The following is a 14485-nucleotide window of genomic DNA, read 5'->3' as shown; positions in this document are numbered from 1 at the left end:
CGATGTTGGGGAACCCCACGAGCCTTGTACCTTGGTGCCACTTGGGTTGGGGAGGAGTAGGGTGGTAAGTGCCTGTGTGGGGGACACAGAGTTGGACCCTCTTTCCTCACCCCATCAAGTCAGTTACAAAATGGGTGCAAAGAAATGGGGTTCAGACAGGCGTGTTCAGGATAAATGGGTGGGGGTGAGGGAGATGGTCCTCCAGGATTTTTAGGGGCTGTCCCCATTTTGTAGGGGGCTCCCGCAAATGCTGCAGAAGTTACGCGAGTGTCTTGACCTGGTTGTGCCGTGACATCTGCATGGCAGCTCTCGTGAGCACCCCGATTTCAATGAGGGATGGGTGACATATGAGATGAAGCTTATTTCCAAAAGGATGACACCCACCCTGCAGAGTTTATTTACACAGACCTGCCCTGGTATCAGTGTCTGATCCTTCCACTGGTTATTGCTGAAGTAGGAGACAAGAGGCATTCTGTCTCGACATACTGGACCAGGAGTCAAAATGGGCTTGCAAGGTGGCACTGTTCTTTGGAGACTGCCATTTTGTGCTCCAGAACCTAAGCTTTTACTTAAAAAAACAACCTTTAGACGGGGTGAAAGTAACTTACAGGACTTACCTTACTGCCAGAGTCCTGAGGGGGTGTGGCCTCATCCAGAAGAGGCATGGCCTCAAGAAGAAGAGGCGTGGCCTCTCAAGATTTAAAGGTCCTGGGGCACCTGAACCCTTTAAATCCCTTCCCCAAGCCCGCTGCCAGTGCCGCGGGTGGGATTTAAAGGGCTCTGGGCTGCCCGCAGCAGCAGGGAGCTCTGAGCCCTTTAAATCTGGCCCCAGCCCAGCCACCGGAGCCACGAGCGGGATTCAAAGGGCTCTGGGCTACCCGCAGTGGTGGGGAGCTCTGAGCCCTTTAAATCCCACCCCCTGCCCGGCCGCTGGAGCCGGGGGCAGGATTTAAAGGGCTCTGGGCTGCCCACAGCCACGGGCAGCCCAGAGCCCTTTAAATCCTCGCCATGGAAGCCGGTGTGGTCCAGCACAGCATACTGGCTCTTGCTAGTATGCCGTACCTTACCGTACTGGCTTACTTTCGCCTCTGCCTTTAGAACTTATGAGTGCAAAGGGAAATCCAAGTGTAAACACATATGGTGTCTGCAGACAGAGTACAACCATTATCTCTGAGAGATGTGAACATCTCAATGTGATGTTAACTCCGAAACATGATACATTACATGACATCACTTAACTATTTCACTGCTGACGTAAGCCAGCAAGAAAAGGGACAATCACATTATGAAGATGTAAAAAATATTGTCTATGGCATCTCATTTTGTTCCAATAAGATTGGGAAAATATCATGATTTATTTTTCCCCTCTCTGACCTATGCATAGGACATGGAGACATTATGTTACTTTATTCTGTAGAATAAGAAATAATGGACATCTTTTAAAATAAGAGAAGAGCAATTACTCTCTCTATGACAAAGCAATGTCATTGTAACGGAACAAAAGTTATCTTATAGGGCTAACTGATAAAGGTAACAATCTTATAAAATCCTGTGTTCTGTGACAAGCCTAGATTATGGAAAATTAGATAGAGACACTGATGGTTGGCTAATTAAGAAAATCCCAATGTCTGAAAACTTCTTTTAAACACTATGTCCAGCGTACATTTAAAAAAAATACTTTGAAAATTGCTCTCCTCTTGATATTTATAAAGGTCTTTTCAGCAAGGGAGAACCTAACTAATTGACTAATGGAGAATAGTGAAACTGACTACACACAAAATATTGTCAAATACACACAGATTCACTGTAATATTTAGATGGCTGTGTAGATGGAGAGCTGAATGGAGCTCCTAAGGAACTTTTCACAGTAAGCTTCAGCTTTACTTTTTGAAAATTGACCTTTTTAAAATTTCTCCATTAGCAACTTTGAAAAGCAGTTAGAGAACTAGTTACAATGCCTAAGAAGCAAAACCAAAAATCAAACATGGAGAGACTTATTTTAAGTACACTTCTTGAGACCAAGGCCAAAGAAACCTCAGCTCAAAAAAAAACAGATGCTGCTGCTGAACTTTGAGACAGTACTCCTAGAGCTTCATTCACCCAGGGTGAACATACAGTACAAGCCATCCCACCTTGCTCAGGGGATGTGAGAAAAGATAAAATATTTTGAATTTTCTGCTATCTACATTTTAATTTTGTTTGGCACTTAGACATCATAGTGAGAGAGGATTTATAATAACTTCAGATAAACAGATGCACAAAGTAAACTGAAAAAAGCAAAACAAAAAGGTTGCTTTTCTGATAACTTCTTGCATGTTTCACAAATAAATCACATGGGAACATACAGCACAAAACCCCCCAAACGAACATCAATATTAGTACAGATCCAGAGTATTTAAGAGGCAGTCCTTTAAAGCCTATGTATAGTTTTTACAGTATCACAACTTACCACATTTTCAGTATAAGAGGGCTTTGTAAAACTCAGCATAATTTCTGTGTAAGGCAAGAGATGTCACTTACAAGTTTACAGATGGAGGGGAAAATTGTGTGCTGTTTAAACCTGAAATCAGTGAAACTTCAGTAATTTACAAGGGAAAGAAAATCCGTGCACTGACAAACATACCAAGTTCTATAAATTGTTCTGTTTGTATAATTCAGAGCAGCACTGTTGTGAAATAAAATTGCTGGAAAAGGACTTTCTGGATGTTGACACTGCAAATGAGTACACTAAATACCACTTCTAATACCATTCCCATATTCAGTACTGCTGCAACATTTTAAAGTTAGAATAGGGTTCTCTCAAACTAGCTGTGTGATCATGGACACAAATTTCATCAGCTAGCTAACTTTAAGTAGATTGAATAGATAAACTGGGCATGCAGTCCAGTTAAATTTCTAAAGTGATCTTTCCAAGTGAGGATGGTGAAACATTACATCCTTTTTGAGTGCAATATATAAGCTAATAGGCATACTGTGGCAATTAACTAAATCTGGTTGCATGATTTATTTAAATTTGTTCTTGAAATTTAGCCAATGCATTTATAATATTTTTTTTAATTATTCTATAGTGGTGCTCTATTGACCCTGCAGCTCTGCCTATTGTCCATATAATATGTCCAGATGTCACCCCAAGATGTTGGCAATCATTAAAATAGACAAAAGAATATCTACTAATATATGAGTACAGTACTTGAATGGGGAGGTGTTAGGAAGATAACAATCCCTTGAGTAGATATTAGGGAGAATTATAGATAAGTTTGCTTCTAAATTAAGGAAAATATATTTGTGGAAAGAAAACACCTATATTACTACATGTGAATTAGCTGGAAGATGAGATCGCAGATACTAAACTATATTTATTAGCTATGAGAAAGGGAGCAAGAAACTTTAATGGACAATTTTATCTATTGTCTGTCTCCCTATGATATTTCTACACACCATAACATCTAGAGGCTAACTAGAAGAAAGTTTTCACTGTGAGAAGGGAAGATGCTTTTTCTGATGCATGTAAGTAATATTTCAGTGGTCTGGAAGTAAGTCTTGTATCACTTCTGTACTATTTTTTTCAATAGGTCTATTTTTTCCTACTTCTTTTGATTTGTCACTTTCTATACCATTACCAATAAAGTATCCTTTCATTTATGACTTCTGTGATTGTGGCTCAGAACTGTTAATTGGACAGTCACTGACAGATGCCTGAGGTGTGGGGGGGGGGCGAGAGAGAGAGAGAGAGAGAAAGAGAATGAACTCTGACCTTGGTTGTGGCAGAGCCAGGAGAATGCAAGGCCTTAGCGTAAGTGGGTCTCTGATGGAAAAGGAGCTGTCATGGACCACAAAAGGGCAGGGAAAGACAAGGAGACGCAAACAATGTACAATGTGCATGGTTACATGTGCAGTAGTTGTTTTTGATAAGCATATTACTGTATGCAGTGATTTACTTTACAGAAAGATACCATATAAAGGCATTATGTAATGTTGCAAAGGGCAGCCTGACATGTAACTTGATTGTTTTTGTTTTTTTTTACTTAAGACAGAAAAAAATACCAGTTGCTTTTTTTAAGTTACGCATTGAAAGGATGATTTGTTTTGGGTTTGATTTTTGTTTTGTTTTGAGGGGGCATGAGGCTGAGGGTTATTGTAGAAAACTAGAGGCAACTGAGCATGGTCTGTCCCTTACTAATCTGGACCAATAGCATATTCCAGTGAGTTTCAGATCTTCTTAAGGCAAAAGATTTGGGATATTAAAATCAGATTGTGTGCGATATGCAAATTTCATACATACTGTCATTATCTGAGAATGTTTCTAGTATTTATGTCCTATTGTTCTCCATATGGGTACTTTTAAATGGATGGAACATTGTACAAGTTTCACATGACTTGAGGTGCTGTTAGAGTCCTCCTGGACTACTGTCATACTGTTCAGGAAGTGACAGGTTTCTTCACAGAGATTCAGCTATACTATGCAACTTAGAGAGGCTGGAAGTGTTATCCTTATGATTTCCCTCACCTCTCCAAATTGCCAGAGATTAGTCTTGATTCCTAGCATTTTACCTGGTAGTTATATTAGGCTGCCAGAAAATCCACTTAACTGCCACAATTTCAAATATTCAAGGTGATTCTCTTAAGTAAAAAGTGCTTATTTCTTATTAGAGATACAAGGTGGGTGAGGTAATATCTTTTATTTGACCAGCTTCTGTTGGTGAGAGATACAAACTTTTCAGCTTACAAAGACGTCTTATTTCTTAGTGACCATTTAGATCAAACAAAGCTGAAAGGTAAGTTTCAGGTCTTGATTCTCCTCTCCATTACTTGCATCAGGTTTACACTCATGTAATTACATTGACTTCCATGGATTTACACTGGTGAAAAGGTAAATCACACCCTCAATATTTAAGAAAAATCTTCACTGAGTTATTGTTAAGAGTCTGCAAAAGGACACATCAAACAATACCTGCCAGGTGGCAATGATAGTTTGTGTTTTGTAATGTACTTGCTCATCGTGTTATCTTCCCTCAAGATTACTTGGGTGATGTATAGTTGGGCACCCAGGCAGAGAGCTATCACATTTTAGCAAGAGTGACCTACATACCCAAAGGAAAAACACTAACGGTAACAAGTCTTTATGTCTGGTCCAGAGAATCTGTCCTAAATTGCCATAATTTTGTGGTCCACTAAACCAGAAACAGAATTTTGGTATCTCAAACAGGGAAGCATCTCAACATTTCTGGCATATACAGGTACCCTTGGGAGGACTTAATTACATATTGAATTTGACAGAACTGGTTTGAGTTTTTCCAGAAATATTATACACAGTCAGATGTATCTTGAGTTTACACCTACACTGTGAGAATTGAGTCGTATGCAAGAAATTATCTTAATTGACTTCTGTTGCATGGTTTCAGAGGGGTAGCCGTGTTAGTCTGTATTGAATTGGCCTTGTTAGCACTGACTCCCACTTGGTAAGGCAATTCCCATCTTTTCATATATATACTGCTTATTGTATTTTTCACTCCATGCATCTGATGAAGTGGGTTTTAGCCCATGAAAGCTTATGCCCAAATAAATTTGTTAGTCTCTAAGGTGCCACAAGGACTCCTAGCTGTTTCTACTGATTGGTACAGGAGGAATCAGATATCCTAAGAGCTTTTACTCTGCACTTTTCAATCTATTCATGTGGACTACGTTAGCGGAGTGTAGGCTAACTCATCTGAACAGTGTCTAATAGCTGATTTAAACAATTAATTTAGTCCTTCCAGTTGCTGATTCTATTTTAGATACAACGAGAATATTTTTGGATCTGTTTTCATAAAACATCAGGATAGCTTGGATCTAATATTTCTCATATTTACTATACTGTTGAAGTGATGAGCTCCAACAGGATTTTTAATGCCATTGGGTGTCACATACACACCACTTGGCTCAGCAACTGTATTTTAATTACTAGTTTACTTTTTCATAATTGCAGGTCCAAAATAGTTATCTAGAAAGAAGCATGGAATCACGAAGGAAGAGAAACTGCTGTTTCATGGTGTATCTTGAAGGTTTAGATCAGGAGAAAAATGAAAAGGAAATAGAGACTGGGAACATCCAGAAGGCATTTCAGAAGTTCAGAAGAAAACGACAGGTAGGCATGATTGATCGGTGTCTAATTTATGTTGGGGTTTGAGATCAGTAATCCAGATATTGCCACTAACAAAGAAGAAAAGACATCTAACAAAAAATGATTCCATAGTCTGGGGATGCATGTGTGTCTGATGTTGGTAGTAAGCAGAATAGCAGAACTCAAGTGCTTTCCCCCCCCAGGATGGAATTTCCTTGTATTTCTTTCTGGCAAATTTGTTAATTTTACAATATAAAATGGGAAGTAGATATTATTTCTATTTGAAATATTTGTTTGTATTTTTAAGTAGTTACTATCAATACTATCTCAAACATCCAGGAATAGAAATTTGGGAACTTGATCCTGCACAGTGCAGGTGGTGAAGGTTGAGTCTAGAAACACATCATAAAAATTAACGAGCAGTGCAGGAATCATGTGTTAATGAAAGCCACTACTTTCCAACTGAAGTAACTCATGGAGTAAGTCCAAAATGGGGAGCACATAACTGTGTGCTTGCTGATGGTTATACTTATGACTCTCAAATATGCCCATTGTCTGCCCACATCCCATCTCTTCTTGGGTTATATATCTGCAACTAAGATGACTGTTATGTAGGGGAAGTGAGACCTATTACTGCCAAGTGTAGAGGTCCCTGTCAACGGTTAACCTTACTTGTGCCTGTGTGTAGCCTCTGGCTGCAGGAGTGCAAGAACCTTGTGCTTGCAGGGTCAAGGCCTCTAGGTTGCTGGATTGATGGGAATTTCTAGAAGCCATATTTACATATTTACAACCAGTTTTATTATCTGTAAAATATATTGCCCCATAAGCCTATCACTGCTGGTTTTCCACTGCACTTGCTGTACGATTGTATTCTATTGCTCTCAAGTTGCAGTGGGTGAGGTCTAGGTTGGATATTAGGAAACACTATTTCACTAGGAGGGTGGTGAAGCCCTGGAATGGGTTACCTAGGGAGTTGGTGGAATTTCCATCCTTAGAGGTTTTTAAGGCCCGGCTTGACGAAACCTTAGCTGGGATGATTTAGTTGGTGTTGGTCCTGCTTTGAGCAGGGGATTGGACTAGATGACCTCCTGAGGTCTCTTCCAACCCTGATATTCTGTGATTGATGTCAATGGAATGTTAGGACATACGCAGTGTACTCCACAGCATAGAAGGTTTATTTTACAACTGGTCAGTCACTGATAATAGTTCTGTTTATCTCTTTTGCTATTGTTTGTGCATATGCGGCATATTCAAGACTGAAATTACTCTGGTTCCACTTGGGCATCTTGCCACCTCATGGTACTTTTGTTTTTTAAATATGATATTTCTGGTACCTATCTTGGGACTTTTAACGAGGCCTCTTTGCAGCCCATTTGAGCATCTGTTATGATCAATGAATCACCATATTACCCATGGAAAATGAGTCAACTGTTCAGCTGCATCTGATGTTTTTTCATCGTAGTTTCAGGCTGATTGCACCTGACTAGTGATATGCAAATTAAAAATCTTTTGGATTTCACCCAGTGATGTGGTTTCTTATGGGTGGTAAACTGGCTTGCCTGCATTGCGTGGTACCCAAAGAGTGTTACTTGGTACATAAAGCTAACAGGAAACATGACCACATGGGGATGAACCTGATAATGTCACATTAGCATCATGTTTAAATTTTATAGATAATTTATTTGAAAGTCACAGAAACCAGTTCCATGTTCAGGTTGGTTTTGGACCATTCCTCACTGCAAGCAATAATCAAAATAAATCTTCCTAGCTGGCGATAAATCTTTAGCTTTGAATTTATTTACTTTTCTGGGTTTATGACATCACCCCTAAGTGTTCACATTTTATTTTAAATAATCCAAGATTTTTTCATACTTCCGTGGAATAACCTCTGGACATATTAGGCTGGACTGTGAGATACGAGCCTGGTTGAACAATTCCTAAGTCAATTTGATGACATATTGGATGGAAGCATATACCACGGCTCATAGCAGTGGCTATAAATGCTTAAAATCATTAGCATGCTAACAGTTTTAGTTCATGAATGAGGAATATGTGTATTTCCTTAGAAAGGACCAGTAATTTCTGCCGGTGGGTGGAAAGATTTGAAAAACACACAAGTTACACAAATTGTTAAACTTCAGTACTGATCTCCAGGTGTAACAGAGAAAAACATGACCCATAACTTCAGTAACAGGAAAAAGAATGAGGAGTACTTGTGGCACCTTAGAGACTAACAAATTTATTTCAGCATAAGCTTTCGTGGGCTAAAATCCACTTCATCGGATGCCTATAGTGGTTTGCCTGTTGCTAAAAATCAAAGTCATTTTTTGCCTGGAAAAATACTGAACAAGATTAACCGATCAAAATAGATCTGAACAGATGGATACTACAATGAGTGGGAAATCCCACAGACACCCATTGTTTAAGGAAAAAAATGGGAAAAACTGTTACATTAGTGGGCATACCATCAGCTGCATTTTAACCTCTGAAAAAGATGGTTTTCCACTTAATATAATAAATTTGAACAGTATAGCCAAGGTGGAGAGTTAATTTCTTCATGTTGTCTCTAAATAAGCAATGTGTTTGTTTAATGCTGTGAACTGTTATTCCATACATTGTATTGTAATTACTGTTGAAATGATAGTGTTTTTCCTTCTTATCTACTCCTGTGTTGTATTTCAGATTAAAGCTTTGTATGTAATTGTACTGAGTTTTTATACTCAACCATTTGTGAATGCGCACAATGGTAAAGTTCTAAAACCTGTAAGACCACTTAATCTGTTATTCTTATATTGCATTTGATGGTGTATTCAGCATTTATATATAAATTATATAAGTTACAGTTTAAATGCTTCAACACTGTAAAATGTTCATGGCAGTTTACATGACACATATAGCCCACATGAGGGGAAAAAGAAAAATATTGAGGAAGAAATATGTAAATTTGTCTCTCCAAGCTCTTGCTACCAGTACAAAGATTAAATATAAGTTATATAAAACATACTAGGGAGAGTATTAAAGTTTTAATATTTCTAGTAATATAAAGGTTTCATTATTAGTACCTGGGACAAGGATTTTCAGTTATATATTAGCAACTATTGGAGTGTTATTAAAAATAAATTTCATTTTGTTTGGGTAGGATTTTGTTTTCATTTGAGCTGATGAGCACAAAAACTTGATACTAGTGAAAGTACAGTTGGATGTTTTAAGGAAATCAATTATAAAGGGCCTAGAAGGATATAGTATATACTGGCGTGCTTCATATGTCTTATAAAATCAACCAGTGTACTTGCAAATGAATGAGCAGCAGCTGATCTTACAAGATAAGCCGCAATGTCTCTCTGCAAGTTGAGGGTGAGCTGAGCACATAACATTCTTGGGGCAATCCAAAGAGAATTTAGTTACTGAGGTTGAAACAGTGTATCATCAAATTCTTACAGTACTGGAGTTAATTTTGTGGTGTATGGTTAATTTGCCAGAAAACTGCTTCACAGATCATTACTTCTTGCAAGATACAGTGCAGTCTTAACCTGGAAGACCTACAATTACTTTTCACTGTTTCACTAAGTGTATACCAAAGCAAGGTATATAGAGTCTACAGAGAACCACCTGTAGGAAGCTAAAGAGATTACACTAATTTCATGGTCATTCTTAAAGACCTAAATGACTTTGGGAGTCCTAATATGCAAATTAGTTCCCTCAAGTGGAGTCACAGTGATACTCTAAAATCCTCTCTGAAACAGTTTGAACTTGAGTATTGTAGAAGCAAAGCATTGCATTTAGTTATATCTCCACCTAGTCTGAGCACCTGGCACATAACTTCTGTGCTCTGCTTTCCTTCCATGCCTTGCTACAACTGTCCTAGAGCAGAAGATTCCACCTTAACCTGGTATGCTGATCATCAGAGTTTACTGTGTACCACTTAGGCCTGGGGCTTCCCAGATTTCATTTGAAAAACTATTTTGGGCTGCATGAAATTAGATGGACTCAGATACTTTCTCAGTTGCATCATGGCAAGACTTATACTGAATGTTAGCCATTGTAAGGCATCATTTGTAAAAGCAGCACATGCACAATACACAATTACAGTGACTACAGATTGGCAAGGAGAATCTTGGCTGTTGAACTACATGGGAGCGTTGAAGAACACTGCTTTATTGTAAAAATTTTGTCGTATACTTTGTAACAGGCTGGATGTTGAAAGAATTAAGGTCACACACCTATGCCTCCCCTCCAGTATCCCTAGAAGTTATTTTTTATCAGTTGAAATGTTCTTATTTTCAAGCTCTCCCCCCCACCAAAAAAAAAACCATAAGCTTTTTCCTGGTGCGCACTGTAAGGACACATGCACAGAAGCAAACTCTGCTTCCCTACTCTGCCAGAGAACAAAATCTCAACCACAACTCAAACAACTGTTCTGTCCCTGATCCAGCTGTGAAATAATCAGAACAGCACATCTTAAAATTCTTTTAAGCAAGTTTCCTTCAAGGATGTCTTTGGCACGTAAACCACTGCATTTTCACCATACCCTTCTGCGTTTATCACAATGCATCATCTTTCATCTCTCCTTATTCAGTGCCTTCTTAACAGAGCACTGAATGCTGTGAGGCACAGAAAGATCAGCTTCGAATGTGAATACTTACAGATTTCCCTGACCCTGAATGAGCAAAAAGAATGTCTAGAAGAGAAGTTTGAACGGCCCTTGGATTTAAAAGAAGGAGGAAGGGTATAAAACAAAATAAGAAAGTCTCTAAACCCTGCATAGCACTCATGGGATTGATTGTTAGAAAGGAAGTAACAGGGAAACAGATTTGCGCAACAGGATTTCCTTCCAATGGGCTTCTAGCAGCTACTGAAGTTGGGTAATTTAATAGCTCTCCCATCAGGGTTTATTAAACATGAGGTTTCTACCATTTATCAACCTTTCTTGGGGTTTCACTTTTTCTTTTCCTGAGCAAACAGTTGATAATCTGTAAAAGCCTCTCTCACCTAAGAAATTCACAATGTATTTCAAATAGTATGTGTGTAGCTATATACTGAGAGTTCTCTCTTCAAGGTGAAGGGCATTGTATCCCTTTAGCACACCTAAAAAAATGGTTATTTCCCCATTCCCTTACAGTTTTCAGGAATATCACCACGTGACATCTGTCCTTCTCTAGTTCACGTCTCTGTGGTGGATGCCACCAGCAAAGCAGAGGGCAACTTTAGTTCCTGATGTTTCTAAGAGCAATTCACCTATGAATTATGCCAGCTCCAGAATTTGAATTTTGATTTAAATGGTTCAGTTATAGCAAGGAAGGCTCTAGATGTGACCCATTCATTCAACTTAGATACGTAGGACCCTGGTCTAAATTAGAAATAGTAAAAAAAAACCCCATAAAACAGCCAGAAGATTGGTAAAATCCTACATAGGAGTTTGCTCAGTAGGATATAGCATCCATAAAATTGAATCATTTTTTTTTTCCGAAATAGAATTATGAGTCAGGCAGTCATCCCATTAGGGGACAGTATAATAGTAGAAATAGCTGAAGGATGGAAATACTAAGGAGGCAGAAGAATTTTAATGTGGTACGGGGAGATACAGTTACAATTTGTGGAATCAAATTAAGCAAATGAAACTTTAGGCTGAGTTTTAAGGAAAGTTTTCTGACAGTGAGGACTGTGAGGTGGCGGAATAGTCTCCGAAGGGAAGTTGTGACAGTTCTGTCACTTGGGATGTTTAAAGTCAGACTAGGGGAAAAAAAACCTAGAATGCACTGGAAGCACTCATAATCCTGCATCTGCTGGGAGATAAGCAGAGAAGAGTTCTGTTATGTTTCTAACATCTATGATACTGTCCTTCTCTAGGGTCTTGCTATCATTCAGATAGCCAGAACTAAAGCATTTCAATAACCATTATCGCTGCCAAGAAGAGGAACATTTCCTTTCCCTCTTTTCAATAAATAATTTTCATCTAGGCTGTTGGATGTCAGATGCCCACTGAATCCAATACGGTGCCATAGCTCATATCCTCAACTTATTTGTCCACCACTAAAAGCCACAACGTGTAATTAGCAGTTTAATTATGCACTCTTTAAACAGTACACTACCCCTACCCAGGACCTGTGCTCTGAGTGAACAAACAGGACAATCTCACATTTTTTTCTATATACAGGCTTTAGAAATGTGACACACCCAAGATACAATCCTAAAAGGGAATTTAGGAAACTGCTTGTATCCACAGTGCAGACAGCCTATGAGTGTTATGCATGGGGAAATTCTGCGCCACTGCGCAATGCAGAACTTTGCAGAAATTAACGTTGAGTGCACAGAATTTCCTTTCCCCCACAGAAATGGGCTGCAGGGCTTCTGGCTGCCACTGGGGGATGCTGGACCCAGCAGAGCCCAGCTTGCACATAGAAGACACTGCTGGGGGGAGGGAGCTAAAGGGTTCCTGGCAGCTGCAGTTCCCAGCATGCCCTAAGGGAAGGAGACGGTGGAATGCAGGAAACTCCATGCAAGCCCAGGACCAAGCATCAGGCTGTTTCTCTCTCTGGATCCCTGGGCTCTGAGAGGGAGGGGGCAGGTGTCTGGGCTGGGGGGGCATGGCTGGGCTCTGAGGGGGAGGGGGTGCAGGTATCTGGGCTGGGGGAGCCCTGTGGCTGGGCTCTGGAGAGAGGGGGTATGGGTATCTGGGCAAGGGGGGGCACCATGGCTGGGCTCAGAGCAGGGGGAAGGGGGCAGAGAAACAGAAACTGTCATGGGGTTTCTTTCTCTACTCCTGGGGGAACTTTTGTATGTGTCTGTATTGTTACAGACATACTCACTGACAGGTATTTTGAAATAAATTACCAGAATAAATGAAAGTGATGTAATTATGTAGTGTTATTTTGATAAACAAAATTTGCAGAATTTAAAAATATTGTGCACAGAATTATTATTTTTTTGGCACAGAATGCCCCCAGGAGTACAGTGTGATGGACTCACAGGTAAACTACAAGCATCCGCAAGAGCCTGAGAGACTTTAGGTATGTAGAAGAAGCTTGTTTCTATTTTAGATCCACTCCCTGGCTACGTTAGATGTTTCATCCTAATAAAACTATCATAGGTCCCTACATTTACATAATCCACCTCTTGTCAACCAGTCTATTGTAGGCAGAAATATTAAATTTTTGACTTTTAAAGCCTTATAAGCATCACATGTAACAAAGACAGGAATACAGAACTAAAACTGAGCTTTCTTTATTTCATTTTACCTGCTTTGACCCTAGCCCTTGATCAACCTACACAGAAAAAAATCCCCACCCAGCCCGCTAGGCTTCCTATGTATTCTTACCTGCTACCCAATTAACATCCTCTAAAGGGCACATCTGCATCACTTAAATATCAGATCACTGCACTGGAATTTTTAACCCTATACTTATCTTGCATTACACAAAAGATAAAGCTACTTCTCCCCTCCGCCACCAAATGTTTCTCTTCTATTTTATAGCTAGTATATCTGGCCAAACAGCTTTTAACACAGTCCACTGTGTCATGCCATAAATCAAATCCCCTGTGTCCCTACACAAAGGTAATCCACCCACTAGGCCGTGTTCAAACACTTAAAGATGATTTTCTGGCCTAAGACTTTCTGAAAGTGAAGGATGATTAAACTAGAAAACAGTAAATCAGATCTATGAAAAGACTTAAACCAGAAAATGACAGCATCAGTTAAAAATATACGCTAATATAAAATTTATAGTTTTATAAATTTCCAATTTATAAAAATATGCTTGCTGTGTGGCATCCTTGTGTATATACAATTTAAAATCACAATCAATGAAACTGTCAACCAAAAACAACAGTTTACCATCAGGGCCGGTGCAAGGAAGTTTTGCGCCCTAGGCAAAACTTCCACCTTGCGCCCCGCCCCCCCCAGTCCTGCGGCAGCTCCCTGCCCTGAAGCACCCCCCTGCAGCAGCTTCCCCCCACTCCCGGAGCCGTGCGGCACCTCCCCACCCCAGCTCACCTCTGCTCTGCCTCCTCCCCGAGCATGCCGCCCCTGCTCTAATTCTCCTCCCAGGCTTGCGGCACCAAACAGCTGATTGGTACTGCAAGCCTGGGAGGCGGGAGAAGTGGAGCAGCGACTGCATGCTCGAGGAGGAACACTATAAAAAAAATTGGGGGCACCACTTTTTGGCACCCCCGAATCTTGGCACCCTAGGCAACCGACTAGTTTGCCTTAATGGTAGCACCGGCTCTGTTTAGAGTCACCTAATAATAAGCACTATTCAGTCTTAGCAAAAACAACAGCAACAACTAGGGTGACCAGATAGCAAGTGTGAAAAATCGGGATGGGGGCGGGGAGTAATAGGAGCCCATATAAAAAAAGCCCCAAATATCAGGACTGTCCCTATAAAATTG

General features: G+C 39.9%; 1 protein-coding gene across 1 annotated transcript in view; it reads left to right on the top strand.

The window, feature by feature from the left end:
* Positions 1-1008: 1008 nt before the first annotated feature.
* Positions 1009-14485, top strand: part of LOC127038882 (uncharacterized) — a 152577-nt gene continuing 139100 nt past the window's right edge. Inside the window, exons 1-2 of the mRNA XM_050931954.1 lie at positions 1009-1068; positions 5966-6124. Of these exons, the coding sequence (XP_050787911.1) occupies positions 1009-1068; positions 5966-6124 (219 nt within the window). The remainder of the gene's footprint in view (positions 1069-5965; positions 6125-14485) is intronic.

Source organism: Gopherus flavomarginatus, chromosome 21, assembly GCF_025201925.1.
Source record: "Gopherus flavomarginatus isolate rGopFla2 chromosome 21, rGopFla2.mat.asm, whole genome shotgun sequence".
NCBI lineage: Eukaryota > Metazoa > Chordata > Testudines > Testudinidae > Gopherus > Gopherus flavomarginatus.
Note: the sequence above shows the minus strand (reverse complement) of the source record. Positions and strands in the feature narration are given on the sequence as shown.